The sequence below is a fragment of the Hydra vulgaris genome, chromosome 14 (assembly GCF_038396675.1).
Source record: "Hydra vulgaris chromosome 14, alternate assembly HydraT2T_AEP".
In the NCBI taxonomy this organism is placed as follows: Eukaryota; Metazoa; Cnidaria; class Hydrozoa; order Anthoathecata; family Hydridae; genus Hydra; species Hydra vulgaris.
The window spans coordinates 26405394-26429723 of record NC_088933.1 but is presented as its reverse complement, the minus strand read 5'-3'; the positions used below and the strand labels follow the sequence as shown (position 1 = coordinate 26429723).

Sequence of the window (24330 nt, the reverse complement as noted above, 5' to 3'; positions counted from 1 at the left end):
AGTTAAATATAAAAACAATGAGGTCATATGATTGCTGTATGCTTTTTATTCATCATAGTTTGACATTAGTGTTGTTGTTACTATTAGTTGTTGTTATTATAAAGCGGTAGTTATTATTATTTGAAGTGTCTTATAGTTATATAACATAGCTTAAATACCCATAAAAGTTATAGATTAAAAAAGTTTAAAATCCTAATGTTTTCTATTAGATATTTTTTTATTTGTTTGTTTGCAAGTGTTTCATTTTTAGTTTTTTGTCAACAAAAGCTTTTTTAAATTTGTGTGTGAGAATGTTAATATACATAAGTTTATAACAAAGTTTCTATTAATATTCATGATTCCAACAAGTTCTTACTTTTATTGACACATTTTTATTTATCCGCCTAATTAATGTTTTAAATTAAATAGACCAACTGAATGTCTGACAAAAAAAACCATCATAAAAATAAATAGTATATATAATGAATAAATATAAGATGTAATTAGTGTCAGAAAATCCATGGAAAAATATCTGCAGACCATACTGAACTAAAATTAAATACAAGATTGATACAGGATTTCCTACTATATTTTCTTACTTCTATTGACACATTTTTATTTATCCGCCTAATTAATGTTTTAAATTTAATAGACCAACTGAATGTCTGACAAAAAAAACCATCATAAAAATAAATGGTATATATAATGAATAAATATAAGATGTAATTAGTGTCAGAAAATCTATGGAAAAATATCTACAGACTATACTGAACTAAAATTAAATACAAGATTGATACAGGATTTCCTACTATATTTTGACATTGAATTCCCAGAGAAAAAAAAACGTTATAATTATAAATGACCAAATAATGGTGTATCCGCCCCTGATCCAAGATAAAAATAATAAATATCACTTTTGTTGTGTGATTGAGATTTATCTTGTCTACGTCATCATGATCGTATCTTTTGATTCCTCGTTTACTTTTAATTTTGCTTGTAATTTATGTATTGTGCACTTCTTACTGAATTATAATGGTATAATTCTTTAGAAACCATGAGAACTTTAGTTTTTTTTTTTTAAATCTACGATGAATATTCTTGGTCCACTGCTCCCTACCTCCTTTTCTTACTCCTCCAAACTTATTCTCTTCACAAACTTATAATCATCTTTAATAACTATTCTTATTGTTAATGTTTTTTGTGATTAGTATTGTTCTTAAACAAATATTGATTTTGTTGTATCTAATGTTGTTGTTACTATTCTATCGTCATTATATTATAATTATTGTAGTAACTTTATTATTATTGATACTATTGTTCATTATTGATAAAATTGTACAACGTTGTAGATCTTGCCATCCCAGGATAAAACGATGCAACCTATGTCTATATGAAAAGTATGTCATAATATCTTACAACAATGACAACTTATTAAATGAGAGGAATAAATTATATCTAAATGTTGACCAGCAAAATTCGATACGGATGATTCGGCAGCCGTTTTTAGATTTTTCTTTTTGTTATTTATTGTTATGACAACGGACGACACTCCACTGTAACTTTATATTTTAACGATTTTTTTGTTTCTTGATTTGCTTTACATTGCTGATGATTGCCTCTAAGGATTATCTGTACAAATAATTTTTTAAAAACTTCTTTTTATGGATTAACTATATTTAAATAAACCTCGAAATATTGTAAAAATATATTTATTTTTACAATATTTCGAGGGAATATAGGTACCCTCGTTACCAAGTATATTAAAAACCGTTATAAAAAATAATTTTATACAAAACCGTCTAAATTTACGAAACAATGTTCTTTGTAAGAGCTTCTTATAGAGAGTTTTTTAAGAGAGTTTTTTGTGACGTAAGAATTTGAACAGAGGTTTTCAAAATGACGTCGTCACATAATCGCCATCATCCCGGTTAAGACCATTGTCGCGAAAGGTAATTTCGTTTGTTTGACAACTTGAGTGGAATATTCCTTGGCAAATTTTGGAATGTTCAGCTACAGATTATCTATAAATTACGCAACGTTAGCGTTGCGCAAATTTAGCGCGCTAAATTTATTTCAAATGTACAGATACATACATACAAATATAGATTCATATACATTTCAAATACAGAAATATAGATACATATACATTACAAATACAAAAATACAGATACATATACATTTCAAATACAGATACACACAAATACAGAAATAATACAAATAAATTTAGCGCGCTAAATTTATTTCAGAAACAGAAGTCTTTTGCTCTTTTACGCGGTGATTTTCATTAAACTTAATAGGCTATTTTGATTTTTTATTTAAGCTAAGGTTCTGCGAGGGAAAACTTTTAAACTTTATGTTTTGTTTATTATTGAAACTTCGCGTTGCGTAATTTATTGACGATCCCTTAAGTATGAAACTATTAGTACCATATAAAATTTCTTTGTTTATAAATATATATATATATATATATATATATATATATATATATATATATATATATATATATATATATATATATACAGAGGCGATTCTACAAACAAAATGAGGGGGGTGAATCCTTAAAAACTACTGACTAGTTCCGAAAAAAAAAAGGTCCTTAAAACGACTGAATTGTGTCAAATACCTGACTAAATTCGTAAAAAAACTGACTATAACTTGAAATGTAAAATTCAATAAATACGGCTGCTTTAAACTATTTTGAAAAAAGTGTGTATTGGTTTTTTTTGTTTTTATTTTAATATATATTATTCGATATTTTACCGATCTATTGTGATCAGCGTCATCAAGTATTATAAATAAAAACCGTTTCAAAGAAGACCATTATAATAAAAACAAACCATTAAAAAGAAAACATTGAAAAGAACATGAGAAGATACAAAATAGGATTTAAATGTTGACGTCAACAAATAAAACTTTGTTATCTTTTTAACGATTTGTTTTTATTATAACGATTTTTTTTGTTACGATTTTTATTTATTATACCTGATGACGTTGATCACCATAGATCAGCAAAATATCGAATAATATATATTAAAATAAAAACAAAAAAAAGCAATATATATTTTTTCAAAAAAGTTTATACGCAGCCGTATTTATTGAATTTTACATTACGCCACTATATATATAATATATATATATAGTGGCGTAATGTAAAATTCAATAAATACGGCTGCGTAATATATATATATATATATATATATATATATATATATATATATATATATATATATATATATATATATATATTTTACATTACCCCACTTACATATATATATATATATATATATATATATATATATATATATATATATATATATATATATATATATATATATATATATATATATATATTATATATATATATATATATATATATATATATATATATATATATATGTAAGTGGGGTAATGTAAAATATATATATATATAGTGGCGTAGGAAGGTCGCAAAAGTTAGGGGGGGGGGGGAGCTGAAAACATACGTTAAAAAGGAAAAAAGCTCCTCAATTTTGTATGATACAGCAAAATAGATTAAAATGATCTATTTATTCAATTATTTCTCACACGCAACGTGATTAATCATCTTTTTAACGTGATTAGTCATCTTTTGCCTGCACACATTCATTTAAAAAAATAGTTTGTACACGATAGTATCTTAAACAGATTTATGGAATTACTTTTCCATGGTGATGTTTAATTGTGATTGAGTCATTGCAGACTGGAAAATGATAAAATTTCGCTGAAATTTTATCATTTTCCAGTCTGCAATGACTCAATCACAATTAAACGGTCGATTTTCAGTAGACCTATTTAGGCATTTTGAGCGGACCGCTGAAGTTTTGTTTATTGGTTACTTAATGGACTACTAGTAGCAGCCTCTAAAAGTGGCTAGCTGATGTCTAGCTACTATTAACATAACAGAAAGTCATCGGGTTTACATTTATAGTGGCTGCCACTAATGGTCCACTAAGTAACCTATGAACAAAACTCCACTGATCCGCTAAAAAATGCCAATATAGGTCCACTGAAAATCCACTAAAACAATGTTTGTTGGAGTGGTTTGCTCAAATGCCTTTATAGGTTAACTGAAATTTTGCTACAGAATGTTTGCTGAGATATTAAAGCAATACAAAAAGACTCAAACTATCGAAAGAAAAAGAGGCGGGGGAAAGAGAAAAGGTTTTGTTGATAAAAACAAAGTAAATTCGAGCATCCGGGTAATTCCAAGAAATTCATGCCAGTCCCAAAGAAATCTCGCTAAAATATTAAAATGCAGTCGTTCCAATGTCAGAAAAGCACTCAAGGGCAAGGGTTTGAAGGCATACACCAAGAAAAAAACTCCAAAGCGATCAATTGATGGAGAACTACAAAAAATTCGCCTTGCAAGGATCCTTGTCAAACTTTTTAACCGAGAAAATTTATGCATTATTGAGGACTACAAAACTTTCTGCGAAAAGAATTTCTCACTGTTGCCCGGCCATCAATGTTATTATCATTCAAAAGATGTCAGCAACAAATTTAAGTATATTCAGACTGAAAAATTTGCTCCATAAATCTTTGTGTGACAAGTAATTTGCTCTTTGTGGCTCTATAGCTCAATTAGTTAGAGCAGCAAACAAAAAGTTAAAACCCAGACGGTTGTGCAATACGAGTTTAAATCCTGCCACCGCCAACTCAGCGCTTTAGTAGTACTTTCGGTACGCAAAAATGTTGGTCAATAACGGATACTACTTTGGATTAGCCTTAATGACTATTTGTGGTTGTTGCTATGCTAAGCCAACAATACCTTCAGATATCACAGTATTGTATAAAAAAATGAAAAATAAAATAAATAAATAATAATACTCCATTCATTACTCAAAAGACTTTAACTTCCGGATTGTACATCGCTGAATGTTTTCAGAAACTTCTTTTTCCATTTATAAACAAACACAGCAAGGGAGTTATCCTTTAGCCGGATTTTGCAACGATTTACGACTCCGATAAAGCAATGAAGTGTTACAACCAAAAAGGCATCGAAATTGTCTCAAAAGATGATAATCCTGCAAACTGCCCTTAGCAGCGAGTTATCGAGAGTTACCAGTCATTTGTAAAATGAATTTTGTTCAGGAAAAATCAGCTAAAGATGACAAAAAATTTAAGCAACAATGGATAGCAGCATCAAAAAAGGTCACTCAAAGCAAGATCTAAGCCATGGTGCCAATTCTCAAAGAAAAATCAATTACTTTCTAAGCATTCTCTGAAATTTGTACAAACTGATTAAAAACTTTAAATGATACCGAAAATAATCCATTAATCAAACTATATAAAAAATTGAAATAAACTATGCTCGATAAATAAAACTATATGATCACAGATAAATAAACCTTTAATTAAGAGATGTTCTATATTCATTGACTCAATTTACTTCTAATTTCATTTAAACGAAGTTTTGCAAAAAAAATTTATTTTTAAAACTTAAACTTGTTTGCATACAGAGTTTTCAGTCCTTGGCCTTAGCCTTGCCTTATGCCCAAAAATTGAGGCCATGAGCTTGAAAATGTTGGCCTTGGTCTTGGCCTTGAAAATTTTGGCCTTGGCCTTGATTGTTTTGGCCTTGGCCTTAAAAAAATACACGTTTTCTTATTGATTTTGTTGAATTCTGCGCATAATCTTGGTCTAATTCTTAAAAAATGGTTGTGCCTCTATATGCCATTATGCCCACACTCCCCTAACACAAATTACAACCAATTACAATAGTCAAGTACAATAGTTGTTTAAAATTTTGATCTGGAGTTTCACCATACAACATCCAACAATGGTCAGCCATTATGTTTACGTTCCAAAACTCTTGATAAGAGACGTTCATAGCTTTAATGTCTTAACGGAAGCGTTCTCCTTTGATCGTTACTCATTGCACCAAGGTTGCAGGAATGCAGGAAGTGCATTTTCAAAGCCATTCGGCAATCCATTTCTTTATAAGCATCAATGAGATTCTCAACTCCATCCTTATATGCATAGACATTTATTTCCCAGAAAGTTTGCACATATCTATTTGAAAGCCAACCAAGCTTCCAATTTCAGTGGACTGTAGGCCTGTTCAAATTCAATATCCATTAAAAACTTCTGAATTTGTAGCCCAGCAAAAATATTCTCCTTTAATTTAGCTGCACTAACTTTCAAAAATTTTGTAAAAAATTATTGGAACCCTTGTAAATTAATTTTATCTATTGCTTTAACAAAATTCTTTATTAAATAAAGTTTAGTGTGGAGAGGTGGTAGGAAGAACTTTTAGGGATTAACTAACAAATTAGAGACTGATTATTCTTTGAAAATATGTAAGTCTTTTTGCTGTAGTGTTATATTGTGGCGCAGCTGTCCTATAGAAACACAAATACTTTGTTAATCCTGCTTGCATACCCATTAAAATATCTATAACTTTAAGATCTCTGCAGATGTTGTATTAATGACTGTCATATTCGATTGCCCTAAGTAGTACATCCATATTGTCATTTGTCTCTTTTAAATGCACAGAATCAACAATGGATGGCTTAGCATTTCCATTATGCAAAAGTACTGCTTTCAAGCTTCTCTGCGACAAATCGATGAAGAGAAGCCAGTCAGATATCTGACATGTACATCATGGTAATAACAGAGAGGATCATCTACTGTAAAGTATGTTGCTAAGTTCCGTTTTCAGTAGTAACTGATACAAAATTTTTTAGGTAAATAATTTTTAATATTTTTTAGTAAATTTTTCTTAGATAGTCTTCAAGCAAGAAGCTCGGCTTTCTATTTAGACAGTGATAGGTCTCTAATGAGATCATTCATATGTCTTTGGGTTAACAGCTTTGACTCAAAATTTCTACCTTTCGATGTGTAATTAGTACCTTCATAACTATCCGCATTACCTTAGAATAATAAATGGAATTGACATCATCGTCTTGAGGTATTGGAATGGGTAATTCTTGATAATGTTTCACTGGTCTACGTGATGAGTCCATGAGTGAATAAACAATATTTTGTTTGTTCTTTGCAGAAAGTTCGGTCCTGTTAACTCTACAAAAATAACAACCTGCATGATGACCTCTCGGCTCCCTCCATATTATGCGTATGGCAAACGGCATTAAAGATTTCTTTTTGTTCACCCTATTGCGCAATCCGTTTGAACGACCAGAGCAGATTTGTTGTAGCGTCTATGGTTCATCTAGGTCATCTAGGTGGCAACCAAAGTAAAGATGTTATACTTTTTTGATGTTGGGTGCAATTGCTTGTCGTTGTAATTTGGTTGTGAAGTTGCCACATACATAACAAAACTTGTAAGGGTGACTCTTATATTCTCGAGACATCCAAACAATGAATTAGAAACGAAGTAACACTACCACTAAACTTCAAACGATGTTAACCACTGAGAGAATGTAGTAGACTATTTTAAGAGATGCTAGGTACCACTTATGCGTGTTGCCAGACGTGCAATACCATTATGAAATAATAAAATGAACACGTTAATCTACGAAATACAAAAGACAAACCCAAGAAAATATTGAAAAAAAAATGCTACTTTGCCTATATAATATTGGTAAGTCAATATAAAATTAGAAAGTTCACGCGTCCTTCCATGCAAATGACGTTTATCTGGCCAAAGCCGGCATCGAATTTCAAACCTCTTAGTTCTGAGCCAGAACTTTAACTACAGCGGCGCGGCTGCTTGTTGAATAAAGGCTTATTATCAAAATAGGCTTCTTGAATCAGAAACCTTTAGAAGGTTTTTAGTGACCTAATATGAAAACTTAGCTGTTTCTAAAAACTGTATAGGTAAAGTTTTTGATTATCTTATTTTTATTTTTTGATAACTTTCTAGCGTTTTTAATTTAACGCACTTTAAAAAGCAAAAACAGAATTTTAAGCTTTTAAAAAAACCTGGCATCGAATGTAAAGTTGGACGCACCGACTTGTAATAGATTATAAAATAAATGACCTATATTTATTTAAAGGCAAATAAACCTCGAGAAACAAAACGTTTTTTTACCCGCACATGCTCAGGAAGGTTTGAATCGACGGAGCAGACTCGTAGATTGTAACGCAAGAAAAATTTGTACTTCTGCGCATCAAAACATTAAGTAAGTCTTGTATTGTTACATTGTTAAGAGTTAAGTTGAGAATCTTAAGTAAAAGGGCTCGTGAATTATACTAAAATTTTATTCCAATCTTGCTAAGTTCTCATGACCTTTAATTTTTTATGAGCTTTAAATTTCAAAGTTCAAATCTTAAAATTACTGATAAGTAATAAATTCACCCCAATGTTTTTTCAAATTACTTTAGTTTTTTCAAGTTTACCTTAAGTTTTTCAAACTTTACCTCGAACTTACCTTCAAGTTTACCTCAAGTTTTTCGAACTTTACCTTAGTGGTTAAAAAAATATTGTCGATATTATTTAATTAATTTCAAACATACCGAAAATAACGAAGTTATAAAAGCTTTAAAAGTTTAAATAAAGAAAATATTCTGTTGAGTTTTACTATTATCATGCTTTCCTTTTTAATTTTTTTTAAGTCTTGTGTTGTCCTTTTTTTTTGTTGGGTGAAATTTTTCTTTTGTTGAGTAAAGTTAAAAAAAAAATTCTTAATACAAAAGCCTAAGGAAAAAGTAAAACAAGCTATAAAGGAAAGTGTAGTAGAATTGTTTTTTTTTAATCATCAATACTGTTATTCAATTTAACACTGTTGTATCAAATGGATCACTAGGCATGCATATTTGCATGTTTATTTGTAGCAATTTGGTGAAATTTCAGATTCTAAAAGATGTTGAAAACTAAACTAGATGCAAGAATAGTATTCTGGTGGTTGGTTTCTATAAGTTTTGCAAGGTTTGAAAATTTCCTTAACATCTTTTAATTATGCAACAATCTATATATTGCATATAACACATGCAGGTGTACAAAGTCTTGAACTATGTTAAATGTTTATTGTCAAATATTCATTATTTTTACCCAGATCCTTGAGTCTATCAATTTTGATAAATTCTAGAACTAATAGATTCCTAAAGGACTTTTTTCTCCAAGATTCTTTTGAAGTTCCTAAACAGCTTTTAGAGCTTTTAAGCAAAGTTTAAGTAAATAGTGTCAAAATATGATAATGTGTGTGTGTGTGTGTGTGTGTGTGTGTGTGTGTGTGTGTGTGTGTGTGTGTGTGTATACACACATATATACTCTTGGATCCTTAATACAAGGGGTGGTGGGAATAAAGAGGGTTCAATAAAAACAGTTTTTTTATGTTACAATATAAGTATCTTTTAGAAAACATTTCAATTTATGAATCCAAACTAATATTTTTTACAAAATACATAAAACTATTTAATTCATATGTTCGTTTATAGAGTGACTTGCACATTTTCTAACAGCTGTTTTATCATAATTTCAATAGAATTTAATATGCTGATATAATTTTTATACTTTTGTGAGAAATAAACCAAAAGCTCATTTTCAATAAATCGAGGTTTACTTGGCCGACAATTTTTAAAACCTGTGGACACTGAAAGTTTTTGTTTTTATTGGTGATTGAAATGATTATTTTCTAATTTTTGAGTCCGAGTTTTGAGATAGATAAATAGATAAATAGATAAAGATTTATTAGAACAAGTTTAAAAATTACATGTTCTAAAGGGTATACAGGTCCAATAAATAGATACTGACAATATGCCCCTAAAAGAATGTACATATTGAACAAATATAGTTTATAGTAATAACATTCAAGATTTCATTCATTCATTTACTTCATAGAAGCAGTGTTTATCAAAATTGCACAATTTTATTTCATTTTTAAACATACAAATGTTGTCTGCGTTTACAGCTTTTGGTGTCAGATTATTCCAGATATTTACTCGTTAAAAAAAAAACATTTGTGAATGTCAAGTTGACGTCATTGCTTGCGAATCTTATAAATATGAACACAAGTATATTTAATATTGGTAATTTCAAAAAATGAATTTTTATCTATATAAACTATGCATAATTTTAAAACATATAACTAAGTCATGTTTTAAACATCTGAGCTCTAAAGCATCCAAACCAAGCAGCTGTAAATAGCTATAATAGCTTAAACAATTAAGATTAGCGATTTTTGTGTGAATCTTTTTTGAATCTTTTAACTGGAGAGCAATAATAATTGGTCTTATATAAGTGGTAAATGCACGTACTAATATACTAGGTTTGCGAGTTTTAAAACATTTTAAGATTAGGTATGCTCTAGTATTTGCTGCATAAATGTCTCTGGCAATGTGGCAGGATTTCATAGTTACTCCAAGATCTTTTGGGTTAGATGACCAATCTAAAATTCAATCACCTAACTTGTAATTAAAACTATGCATTAATACTTGTATTAATACTATGCATTGGAGTAAGTGTTTATCTGTGTGCAAAACGTTTCTTGCTGTTAGTTGGCATTTGCGAAATATCTGACCAAATAATTATTCTATCAAGAGCAGCAGTTAAATCGTGGCTATGATTCATATCATGATAAGAACTGTATAACTTTAAATCACCAGCAAAAAGTTTTATTGTACACTCGAGATTGTTTACTACAGATAATAAGTCATTAATAAATATAAAGAACAAAGTTGGTCCTAGCACACTACCCTGAGGTACACCACTAACCATTCAAATCGAATCAAATAAAGAACTACCAATCTTTATCTGTTGAGATCTGTCAGTAATATATAAATTTTTTGTTGATAACAAGTAAAAGTCAATAAACAGAGAGGTCTTAATAAGCTTAGAGTGGGTGAAAAAAGTTTCCAAAAAATAATAAATGTTCCCTTGTGTTAAAGACATAAGAGTATATATATATATATATATATATATATATATATATATATATATATATATATATATATATATATATATATATATATATATATATATATATATATATATACATACATACACAGTCTGTCACAAAAGTTTTCGTACACCTTGCAATTTAGAGAAAATGCTTAGTAAAAACCATTTTAAATGCAAAAAAACAGTTTTATATCAAAGTAACAAGAATATATTGTACAAGAAAAAATAATTAACTAAATAAAAATATTTATTTGTAAAACTGAAAAAGTTTAATTTTTGAATTTATAATAAGTCACAAAAGTTTTCGTACACTAATAAAACTAATACCTAATAAAATGCAATTCCTTAGTAGTTGGTTAAAACTTGTTTAAATTTGTTCGTTTATAGATTTTTATTAAGATAATAATAATTTTTTCAACAAAAATTTATTTATAAACACGAGTTTAAATACGAAACATCACATGTTTAATGACATGCATGAATTAATAATAAAATTCCATAAAGAAAAAAAATCTCTTTGTCAAATTGCCAAAATTGTTGGTAAAACACATTCCACTGTTCAAAGTATTGTTAAAAAATTTAAAATGACTGGTTTTGTTAATACCTTACCAAGAAGTGGCGGACCAAAAATTTTTACCTCGTAAAAATTTTTGTAGTACCTCGAAAGAAACTGTTTATAAGTGTAGAAAATAGACGAAAAAGATTTGAGTTCACCTAAAAGTATGAAAAGGAAGATGAACACTTTTGGAACAAAGTTTTATTTACTGAAGAGAGTAAATTTAACATTTTCGGACCTGATAGCCGTGGAAAAATATGGAGAAAAAAGAATACAGAACTAGAAGAAAAAAATTTAATTCGACAGTGAAACATGGAGGTGGAAGTGTGATGGTTTGGAGATTGATGGCTGCAGTTGGAATGGGGAGTTTGGTATTTACTCAGCCTAAAATAGATTGCTGGGTATATTTGGACATTATAAAAAATTATTTAAAATCAGATGCTGCTAAATTAAAGTTAGAAAATAATTGGATATTTCAACAGCATCGAGATCCAAAACACACTGCTTATGTTGTAAAATCATGGTTGCTCTACAATGTTCCAAAACAACTGCATTCTCCACCCCAATCACTAGACTTTAACCCAATAGAGAATGTGTGGGATTATTTAGACAGACAAGTCAGGAAACAGAATAATAAATGGTAATATGCTAAAAAATATCTTACTAGAAGAATGGAATAAAATTCCGTCTTCTTACACCAAAAAATTAGTGTCATCGATGAACAGAAGATTAAGAGCTTGTGTAAATGCCAAAGGATGCTCAACAAAATACTAAAGATTTTTTAATTTTTCATATTCTTGTTTTTTATACAAGTTTTGTTTAGTGTATGAAAACTTTTGTGACATATTATAAATTCAAAAATTAAACTTTTTAAATTTTACAAATAAATATTTTTATTTAGTTAATTATATTTCATTTCTTGTACGATATATTCTTGTTACTTTGATATAAAACTATTTTTTTGCATTTAAAATGGTTTTTATTAAGTGTTTTCTCTAAATTGTAAGGTGTACGAAAACTTTTGTGACTGACTGTATACTGACTGTATATATATATATATATATATATATATATATATATATATATATATATATATATATATATATATATATATATATATATATATATATATATATATATATATATATATACATAAATATATATACATATATATATATATATATATATATATATATATATATATATATATATATATATATATATATATATATATATATATATATATATATATATATATATATGTATATATATATATATTAGGATGGCCTTTTTAGAATATTATTTATCAGGTTGGCTGTATTAAGATTTTTAAAAGGGAAAATATTGCATAGCTCAATCAGACAAGATGATAGGTGACTCTCAAACACTTTTAAGATTACAGTTGGATACATTTTACGGTCTATAGCAATAATCTGTAAAACAAATTGTTTCTTAGTTTTGCTTTTGGTAACAATGTGATTGTAATTGTAAATAAGTTTCACTCCTTTTTCTGAAACATTTTCACATAAACTGTTTTTATTTTATTTTTATTTTAATTTACTCCCAACAAGGCCGCAAGGAACCACTATTAAGTAAAGACTTAAAAAAAAAAGAAAGAATAGAGTTAAAGAGCAAGGAAACAGTTAATTTGGCTTGAAAAGTTGTAGGTTGTATAAGTCAAGAAAATATGAAGACGGGAGAAAGTTCCAAAGGCTTGAAGTGCCAGGAAAAAAACTACACAAATTAAAGTTTTTAGAACATGCAGGGACAGATACAGTAAACGGATAAGACTTTGCTGAATGACGAGTCTAGTGGGAATGAGTTTTGGTTGATGGTAGTAGAGATAATAGCTCCTTTGAGCAGCAACCATGAGAGTATTTTTTAAAAACTACATTTACTATGTTTTTGAAAATTGGAACCACAGATGGTATTTTCCAGCAGGCAGGAAAACAAGACTCAGCCAAGCACTTATTAAATAGTTTAGAGAGAGTTGATGAGAGTTATGGAGAATAGATTTGTAAGACTATGACAGGAATATTGTTTGAACCACAAGCTGTAAAAATTTTAATTGAGATATGGCTTTAGCAACAGATTCTAAAGTGAATTGAATGTCTAGCAATGGGTAACCTGTTTAATTGGAATGGAAGGAAGAGGATGACCATAAGATTCAAGAGTCAAATTATAAAAAAAGTTATTTACAAATAGTTCTGCCTTATCCTTGGGATAGGTAATAAGATCAGTCCCGTGAATGAGAGATGGAATGTTAGACCTACCCTTGTATTGAGGCTGTTGAAGATTTTTCAAAAGTCTCTAGAGCCTGACTTCAGAGATAATAAAGTTTAGCATCAGACAGCACTTTTTTCCATCAATTTCTTACAGTAATATATAGCTGTTTGTTCTCAAGAAAGTTATTCTTTTGAAAAAGATAAAAAAATGATTACAATTAGATAGAGCAGCTGCATAAGAAGGTAAAAACTATGGAGTAGAATGAAGCTTGACTTGAACTATTGAGAAGGAATAAAAGCTTCCATTCCTGCCTAGATCCAGGAGGTTTCATAGGAGGCGCATTTATTAGCGGGGAGATATGCAGTATCAGCACAAGAATCATCATGAAGGAAATCATGAAAAGAATCTTAGTCAGCGTTAGGGAAGTAGTGCAATGATAGGGTGAGTCTAAAAAAAAGTACGCAATGAAACATTTATAGAGATCATTGCATGGTCAGAACCACCTAAGGAAGATATAGGAGAAACTGATCATAAGCTTGGGCCAGAGACTAGACCAAAAATCAAGGAGTGAAGATAAATGATTAGGGTTGTCTGGAAAACAAGTCACTAAGTTAACTATTAAGTATTAAGTTAACTATCTGAGTAAAAAATTGATAAATGGAGTAGTTAAAAGAAGTTACTTTCTGTAAGCAGTACTTTAAAACATTGATTAGAATATTTTAAAAATGCATTAGAAAAGACATTATATCTAAAAAAATACTTAAGATTAAGGTGAGTGTAGGTTTTATAGTTAGAGTCATTATTTGGTATAAATATTAGTCACTAGTATTTATATGCTTTTGTAACCAGGATCATCCTTTCATACTAACTTTTGTTGTCTTTTTGTGGAAAAATCTCTTGTTTTTTTTCTGTTTTTTTTTAAATATATTTGTAGAGCAAAACTTGATCCATATTTGATGAAACATTGTTATTAAAAATGTCAAGAGAACCAGTTTTGGTAATTAGGTACTTGAGATGGTTAGAAAATTTCTTTATAGCAGCCTACTAATTTGTGGATAAATATCTCAATAATTAATCAGTTTGCTTGTTGTTGTATTTTTTTTTTTAGATTAAACTCCACTTCTTCACTGCTTGGTAAACATACCATAGCATTATTTTCACCTAAACTCCTTACTTTAAAAAGTTACTATTATTGCTAGTCTATCAACCTTTTCAACATCAGTGAGTGCTAGGAGCAGCTTTCCATCCTAATGTAGCAATAATTCTTTGCAATCATTTATGCTAAATTTTTACTGAGTTTTTGAGTGCTTCTTAAAAATGTTTAAAGTGTTGAAAAGAAGTGTGTATTATCACTAGATTTTCAGTATTGCGCCTGAAAGCTTTTGCTGTAGTCTAGTTTGCTGTATTAAAATGATGTATTAAAGTTTGCTGTATTAAAATGCAAACCCGGTTTTTGTTAGCAACTTTATACCTATTAAAAATTTCCACAAAATGAAGAGTAAAAATTGCAATGTGTGTGTTGTTGGAACTTCTCCTGCTGCTGCAGCTGTTGATATTTGTAATCAATGGTAAGAGAACTTTCAATGTTGTCAACACCATCATTGTCTTAATACTGATATCATCAGTTTTTGATGTAGAAAACTAAAAGTACCAAAATGTTGTTCCATTTCATCATAAGTTCTTTTTCTCCTGGCAGTTTTGACTGCAGTGTGCTTCAGTGCCTTTTCTTCCTGAATGAACTATGTCAAACGGATCATCCATATTGTTACAAAGATATCTCGTTATACTTTCTCTTTGCCTGCAATTTTTGTTGTTACTTTTGTAATTTTTCTCTTGTAATTTTTTGGAAGCCTTTCCATTAATTATTCAGTTTCAGTAACTTCTCTACACTGTGGTTAAATTTCTTAGTATAAATTTGTGCTTTTTGCCAAAATGCGGAAATATCTTAAATCATTAATATTTCTCTTATTTTGTTGAAGAAAACACCTAAAACACCTGTTGATTCGAAGGCCATTTGGCTCCAACAATTTAATTTGTAGTTAACAATTTTGTAGCCAACAAGAAAGACAAAATCTTTTTTTAACTTTTTTATTGAACTCCCCGAGTTAAAAAAAAAAGTTTAAAAAACAAAGGCATGTATGGTATATATAGTGTGGTTGTTATTTTTAAACTTTTCATTTGAAAAATGACTCTCAAGCTAAGTGGACAAAGAGGGTTGACTTACAGTTGTCAGGTGAAACTCAATTTGATGCATGTATGCATGTATATAAGTATGTATGTATGTATGTATGTTGTATTGTATGTATGTATGTATGTTTAAATGTATGTATACTAATTTGTTTCTCCAGGCAGAGTCCTTGTTCATCAAGGTTCGTGTTTCGGAATTATAGAGTTGAGAGAGGGTTATAACCACAAGTAGTCTCCTCATCTGTAGTGGCCTTATCGGCCTTGGGTAGGTGAATTAACAAAAAAATATATATATGTGTGTATATATATATATATATATAAATATATATACATATATATATATATATATATATATATATATATATATATATATATATATATATATTTATATATATATGTGGAGTGAATTGTACACAGCAGTAAATTTCTATGTTTTTATTTTTTTGTACCTGAATTTAAATAAGTTTTAATAATTTGTATTATTGTTTGAAATATATTGTAGTATTTTGTATATATATATATATATATATATATATATATATATATATATATATATATATATATATAATATATATATACATACATATATACATACATACTTATATATAATATATACATATATATAATATATATATACATACAAGTATACATACATACTTACATACACACACACATTTACTTAAAACTGTTTTTTGTTGAGCCAACTTATAACTGTGGTTATAAGTTGGCTCAATATATGTAGTATTAATATGAAGTAATCAATGACTTATCATGCAAGGCTAGCAAAGATATGTATGTGTGTGTATATATATATATATATATATATATATATATATATATATATATATATATATATATATGTATATGTAATTGTTATTTATATTACTTATATTTAAATAAGGATACTAATCAATGTAAATACTAATCAATGTAAGTTTGTTTAGTCATGGACCAGCGTATTCATCAGCATACTACTGTTAAATTAGAAGATATGACTCATGTACAAGTACATGGAAATATTCAAAGAAGCAACTCTCTTTCTATGGGGCATCATCATGTTGGCTCCATGTCTGATGATATGTCAGATGAACCGTCTTCACCTGAATCTGCATCGTTTGATGATTCTGATCTTTTAACAACAACAACAAGTAAATTTTTTTTAAGTATTAATTTTTTGTTTTATTTCTCATAAGTAGTTAAATAACATTTACAAGTATTAGTTAAACAAATAATTTTAGTTGACAAAATTAAAATAAAAGTTACAATTTTTTAAATTTCTATAATTAATAGATTTAGTCATTTAAATTATAATTAATTAATTTAAACCATGAACTTGTTACTTTTTTGTATTTTATTAAGTTTTATTAATGCAAAAGTTTTCATGTTAAAAGAAGTTAAATTAAGATTCCATACATATATATGGTTATTATTGGTTATGTGCTACTTAATTCCTGGGTTATTTTCATTAAACCGAAATGAAAGTACAGATTTAATGTACATAAAACTAAAAAAAATTTTTTGATATATTATTTTGAAATTGTTATGCTCAGTTGTTTATCAAGGCATGATTTTTATAATATTTAATTTTAATATTTAGTTAAATTTATAAAAGTTATGCTAAACACAAAAAGGCAGTTTTATGAATAAGATGAGAGGGAATGGAGTGAATCCCCCTTCCTCTTCCCATAAATTGCCTCTGTTAACACAAAAATATTTTTTAATTTGAAAAATTATGCTCTTATTAGCTTCTTTAAAAATTTTGATAATTTTTTTCAATTTAAAAGGAAAACTGACAAAAGTAAAAAAAATATGCTATTAATCAGAATCTAGCCAGATTGGTATAAATGTTTTATGGGATCTTCATTGAAAGTCACATTTATATGTTCTCTTGTGTTTTATGTGTTCTTTTGTGTTTTATGTGTTCAACAGATGTAGATTTGTAAACATTCTCTATGACAATAACAAGACAATATTTCTCAAAACTATTATCATTTATAAATAATGTGTACTAAAAATGACTTGTTTTTTACTATTTTTACTAAGAAACTCTAAGAAATTATTTGTAATTAACCTTCTCCATTATTAAATTCTTAGCTAAATTAAATTATTAGAATTAGTTATTAAAGTTTATTTTTTGGACATTTCTTTAGTTGGTGTTGTATCTGATGATATTGGTGATGATGTAACAGCTCAGTTGGCTGCTGCTGGTCCAATTGGTATTTTTTTTTTTTTTTTTCTTTGATTAAGGCGGAATGTGAGTCATATCAATTTTTTTTTTTTTCATAATTTTTTAAAATGGATCAAGTGCCTTTCATGGCATTAACTTGTTATCCTTTATGAGTTCTTATCCTTACCCACAATTAAATTTTAAGGTTATTTTTCCCTAAGTATGTTTTCTTCACAATGCTTAGAGCCTCACCTATCCCAATATAGGAACAGTTTTTTTTTCATGACCAGAACTATACTAAAATTAGAAATAAAATAATAAAAAAGAAATTAATTCAAAAATATTTAGTTGTAACTTATTGTGCCACAAAATATACCTCAAAATGAGAAGTTTTCTAATTTTTTTTTGGTACAGGTTTGTGAGTTTTTTTAGTTTTCAAAAAAATGGTTCTTAGAACAAAGCCATATTTTGTAATTGAGGTTTATATAAACTCAGTCTTCTCCGTTTGAAGTTTAATGCCAGCGCACGAAAAGGTGCTGGCATGATGGTCATTTTTAAGTTAGAAATTGCAATTTCTAACTTAAAAAACTGCACAATTTAAAAAATTTATTTTTTAATAAATTAAAATAAAAGTAGCAAAAAGAATGTTTTGAATAAATACTAGATAAAAAAAAACTGGTTAAAAAAAAACATTTTTCATTAAAGTTGAACAAATGAACAAAAAGTTTTGTTGCAATTTAAGACAAAATATTATCATTTTTTTGGGAAGCGCTTTTTTAAGGGCTTGACAAAGTTTTTGCGGGTGTGTGGGCGAGTGCAAAAAGACTTTAACACAAAAGGGCTGGATAAACAGAGAACATAGCAAGCTGTTTTCCAAAATTTGATTTCTTACTGATACTTGGTTACCTGGTTGTCATGGTTAAAGCTTTTATTTCCACTTTTTTAAATCCACTTTTTTAAATTTAAATTTAATTTCATTAAAATTTAAATTTGAAATTAAATTGATTCACTCAAGTTAAAAGTCTGATAAATATCTTTTTTGCTTAAATTTTTTATGTTATAGGTATGGCTGCAGCTGCTGCTATAATTACTGGCAAAAGAAGAAAGAAACATTTTTCATTTGAAACAAATCCATCTATCCGTAAACGTCAAGCCACAAGACTTTTACGAAAACTAAAGCAACTGATGACAGAATATACTACACGTGTTGGACAGCAAGCTTGTATTGTTGTTTGTAGTCCAGGTTGAATTATTTTATTGTATTTTATATATATATATATATATATATATATATATATATATATATATATATATATATATATATATATATAGTTATTCATCTCCCTAAGGCCAATAAGGTCACTACAATAGAGGAGGCTACTTTTGTGGTTACAACCCTCTCTCAACTGTATAACTCCAAAACCGAATCTCCACAAACAAGGATGCTGCACAGAGAAACAATTTGAGCACGGTACTACCAGGGCCATGGTGGGGATCAAACTCGGAACTTCTCGCTTATAAGGAGAGCGCTCTACCACTACACTACCGCATTGATAAATATGTATATATATATATATATATATATATATATATATATATATATATATATACATATATATATATATATATACATACATATATATATATATACATACATATATATATATATATATATATATATATATATATATATATATATATATATATATTTATATTACTTGTAAAAGTTCCTGATTTGGAGTTATAGGGTTTGTAGTTAAGGTGTATATAGCTTTCCTTTTTTAAATTAATTAATTTATGATATTTTTCTCTTTCTTTTTAAAGCTGTTATGTTTGTAGGAAAGATGGGAGCATCTTTCAAATGTTTTGGTGCTGCTCCTTTGGAAACAATTATTCGAAATCGGCGTAATCTTATTTTAGAAGATTTAGAAAACTCTTTAGCGCAACAGGCTCCATCCATTCAACACCACAATCCTGATTTGCATGAGCTTCCCCCCTTGGTATTTTTTATATTAAATTTCCTTGTATGTCAAGCTTTTTTAAACAATAAAAAATTTTTTTAGGCTAATTTGATATAAATGTAGCAAATATAGGTATAGAGTGGGGTGGTTTAGTAGCTTAAACCACATAAGCTACTAAAAAAGCTTATAAATCAACTTATTTTCAAGATTTCTTCAAGATTTTCTTCAAGATTTTTTTATTGGTTTACTCATTCAAGTAAATCTTTTGTCTCAAGCTGTCTCTAGTTGCAAGTTGTTGCAATCCAATATCATGGATATTGTGGTAGGTCTTTTTTAATAGCTGACAGATTTTCTAATTGGTAAAAAAAGGAAAAGGAAAAGAAGAGAGTAAAACAGATATGTTTTTAATATAAATTTTCTTTTAAATGTTAGATTACAAAGTTCTTGTAACGAACAACCTTTTAAAAATCCTAATTAACGATAAAAAAATAGCAAACAGCCAAAGAAAATCAAAAATAAAAATAAAAAAGAACTTTAAATTATTTTAAAAAAAGAAAAGAAGAAAAGTAAGTAAACAAAGGAAAAGGATAGAAAAAAGAAGAAAAAAGCAGTAAACAAACAAAAACAAATTTAAAGAAAATTAGAAGATAATTTTGTTTTATTTTATTTTTTTTATGTTTTAATTTGTAGTTATTATTTTTTACTATTATTATTTAACTTACTAATTTTATTTTTCATTTTTTCACATTTTATTTTTATTTATTTATCGTTAATTATATTTACTTTAGTTCCAGTTAGGTACATAAAATTTGTCCGTTTCATATTTCAGTTAAAAATATCTCTTATTATTTTATTATTTATCATTAGATTATCTATTTAAGAATTTTTATTATATATTTTTTGATCATTATTATATTTTTATCATTATTATATATTCTTATACATTAATTTATTGTAGACTAATGTTATTTTAATTTTAACTGTATTTTTTTTTATTTTATTGTTGTTATTAGTTAATAGTATAAATCTATACTTTTTATTTACTAATTCTATAATATATAATCAACTAACTTTTTTGTTAACTATTACTGATTACTGTTGCTATTTATTCATTTACTGTTTATTGTTTGATTATTTTATCTTTTTGATTTTCTATTTTTTCTATTCTATTAATGGTTTTTTGTCTAAATCATGAAAATTTTTCATTAAAATAAAAAATAAAAATAATCATAGAGCCATCCAATGTGACTATTGCTCATTTTGGATTCTTGTAAAATGTATTCTAATTGACAAACATACTTACAATATGCTTTCCAATGACACTTCTAAATGGTTTTGCTCTAACTGATTATCAAACAACATGCCATTCGGCAAACTCTATGATCTGGAACTTTGATAAATTTTTTCCTACAAGAACTTTCCTTATAAAATAAAATCTCAGGAACCCCCTGACTACCTCAAAAACTTATTCAAAAACATAAACAATCTGTTTAATCCTATAACTAAATGCAAGAACCTTGACATTAATTAATTAATAAATCTATTTATCCTTGTACAAAAATTTATTTATTAAAGTTTTTTTATTTCTTATTCACTGTTATTTCTATATTCACTATTACTTTATCAAATTAAATTTTCTCTAAAACTGCCTAATCAATATTTGCAATTATTAAGTTTTTGCAATAATGAGTAAAGAGTCTGAAAGATAAAATAAAAATTTTATCTTTCAGACTCTTGGATTTTTTTTTAATTTTACATTTAAAAAAATCCATTGTATATTACATAATTTCATAATATTCCATAATTCCAAAATAAAGTTTCGAAATCAACTAAAATGTCATAAACCTTTTAATTATAACAAAACTATAAACAGAAAACTAGAAATGGTGGAAATTTAAGATATATTAATAAAAAGGTGAGTTAGTTTAACTCATCAAAATTTATGGATCTCTTATTAAAAGAATAAACAGCCCAAATATAACATACAAATAAATGATATATAGAGATAGAGAATGGCTTTAGCAGCAAATAATTTGTGATCACAATAGAATCAATCTTAGCAGATGCTAAGTTGGAGAATGTATTGCAATAACTTCCATGAGAGGTAAGAGATAATCCAACAAGCTGTACAGTGGAGGACTTTGTGGTTTTTAAACTTTCATAACAAATCAAACTTTGACATCAAATTTATACACAACTGAATTTCTAGAAAAACAACTACTTGCATTTATTTAAAGGAGCAAAACAACTTGATTATTTTTGCTAGATCTGGTATCAATCTACTATTCCAAAAGAATAATGGAGTAGTATAAAAAAAATAACATTAAATGTTGTTCTAAAAGATTCATTAAACTGTCCTAAGCAGAGAGCGATTGAATCAATTAAATTAGATAATTGTGAAGAAAACTTTGAGGAAATGAGCAATATGTGCAATTAGTGTAGAAAAATATAGAGGTTTATGAATTAATTTTTCCAAAAAACACAAAGTAAAGTTGTGGAGTTAATGGCAGCTACTTTAAAAAAATAACAATAACTTGAATGTTGTAATATTTTTATTTTTTGCTTTTTTTTGTTTTTGTTTTTTAAATATAATTAGAAATGATTTTTAAATTATATTTAAATTTATATTTAAAATTATATTTAAAATTATATTTAATTCATTATATTTAAAAAACAATTAAATACAGTTTATGATAATAACCTTATCTGATTATTTTCATTGCTATAAAAGATAAAGAATTTTTGGTTTAATATCTTATGTTTGCTTAAATGTTGTCTAGTGTTTAATTTATTTTGATGTCAATTTTAAGTGAAAGTGATTTAATTTTTAATATTATTTTCTCTAATTTATCAGTTCTAGTTTTATTATATTATTAATTTTTTGATTTATTTTTATTGTTTTGTTTAAAGGTAATTGAAGGAATCCCTACTCCTGTTGACAAGATGACACAAGCCCAACTTCGTGCATTCATCCCAATCATGTTGAAGTACTCTACAGGTCGTGGTAAGCCTGGGTGGGGGCGCGATAATACAAAACCACCATGGTGGCCAGCTGAAGTTCCTTGGGCAAATGTACGTAGTGATGTGCGTTCTGATGAAGAGAAAAAAGAAATTTCATGGACAAACGCTCTAAGAAGAGTAGTACAAAACTGCTATACTTATCATGGGAGGGAAGAACTATTAGATGCTTTTTCTACACAAGATAGTAGCATTAATCAGCATCAACAGTCTACCCAAGTGTTTACCTCACAGTATCCACATCTTGTCCACACAATTAATAACGCAGATGGTACAGTTTCAATCATTCAAGTTGATGCTTCTGGAGCAGTGACAACTCTTTCTGAAAATGCAACTCATTCAGAAGCTACAGAAGCAGTAGCCACTCTAGCAGAAGTAGCAGCTTCACAAGGGCAAAGTAGGATTTTGATATTACTGTATCACTTTTATCTACAAAGAGTTTTTTGGTTCAGCAAAATAAAAATAGATTATTTTTTTTTAAAGTTTCTGTTTTGATTTTTTGATACATAAAAAGCCAAGTCAGTTGTTTAAAATGTGACTCAAAAAAGTTTTTAGTTTTTAATATAGTTTTATGCAGTATTGATTATATTTTTGCAGTATTATAAAATTTAATAGTTTAACAAATAGCATATTATATACATAAACTACTTAATTATATGTGTGCATATTATTATTATAATTATATGTGTGGATTTATAATATGAACACTGCTTCTGAGTGTCCCTTACATATTTTGGAACATGAAAACAACTAAAAAAGTTAAAAAAAAAAAGAAAGAAAAAATAAATATCTAAGTACAAATGTTAAAGTAGAGAAACCAGCAGATAATTTTGTAAACTGAAAGATAACATGTAATTTTGTAAACTGAGAGATAACCGGTCAAAAAACATATTTACAAACCATTCTTTTGCATATTACAAGAAAAATGCTTGCTTTGTACTATTTGTAAGTGATTGGTACTAAAGAAATTTTGGAGCTCATAAGATTCTTGAGATTATTAAAAACTGAGAAAATCGTTGAGAATCTAAAATAGACTTTGAAAAGAAAAAAAGTGATTTTTGGAGGTTCATGCAAAAGAATGCTTTGGTAAGTTTTAAAGGGGTTTTATTAAAAAGGTGATATACATACATTTACACTATATACATCATACACTTAAATAAATAAAACTTTATTGTGACAAAAAATTTCAAGAAATGTGCTATTTGTTATCTTTTAATACATTTTATTATTAAAATGATTTAATATTTCAATTATGCTTCATTTTGTTTTTAAAAAGTAACAATTTACTTAAGAATTTATCTATGTTTAAGTTATCTAGTTTGTTCATTAACATACATTAGAGTAAGTCCATGTTGACTCAGCATTTTTCCAATTTTTCAAACTTTTAAAATTTCAGAATAATTTACTCAATGAGTAAATT

At 27.6% G+C, this 24330-nt stretch overlaps 1 protein-coding gene across 7 annotated transcripts in view; it reads left to right on the top strand.

Moving 5' to 3' along the window:
- The first annotated feature begins 1854 nt into the window (after positions 1 to 1854).
- The window catches only part of LOC100204750 (DNA-binding protein P3A2), a 32023-nt gene continuing 9547 nt past the window's right edge, over positions 1855 to 24330 (top strand). Inside the window, exons 1-7 of one of the 7 annotated variants that reach the window (XM_065818341.1) lie at positions 8563 to 8824; positions 15926 to 16029; positions 16709 to 16912; positions 17915 to 17980; positions 18995 to 19174; positions 19771 to 19931; positions 22803 to 23307. In XM_065818341.1, the coding sequence (XP_065674413.1) occupies positions 16711 to 16912; positions 17915 to 17980; positions 18995 to 19174; positions 19771 to 19931; positions 22803 to 23307 (1114 nt within the window). In that variant the 5' untranslated portion in view covers positions 8563 to 8824; positions 15926 to 16029; positions 16709 to 16710. Of the gene's footprint in view, positions 1929 to 7953; positions 8825 to 15925; positions 16030 to 16708; positions 16913 to 17914; positions 17981 to 18994; positions 19175 to 19755; positions 19932 to 22802; positions 23308 to 24330 lie in introns of those variants that run through there. The other 6 variants (XM_065818343.1, XM_065818340.1, XM_065818337.1 and 3 more) reach the window with 6 other exon arrangements.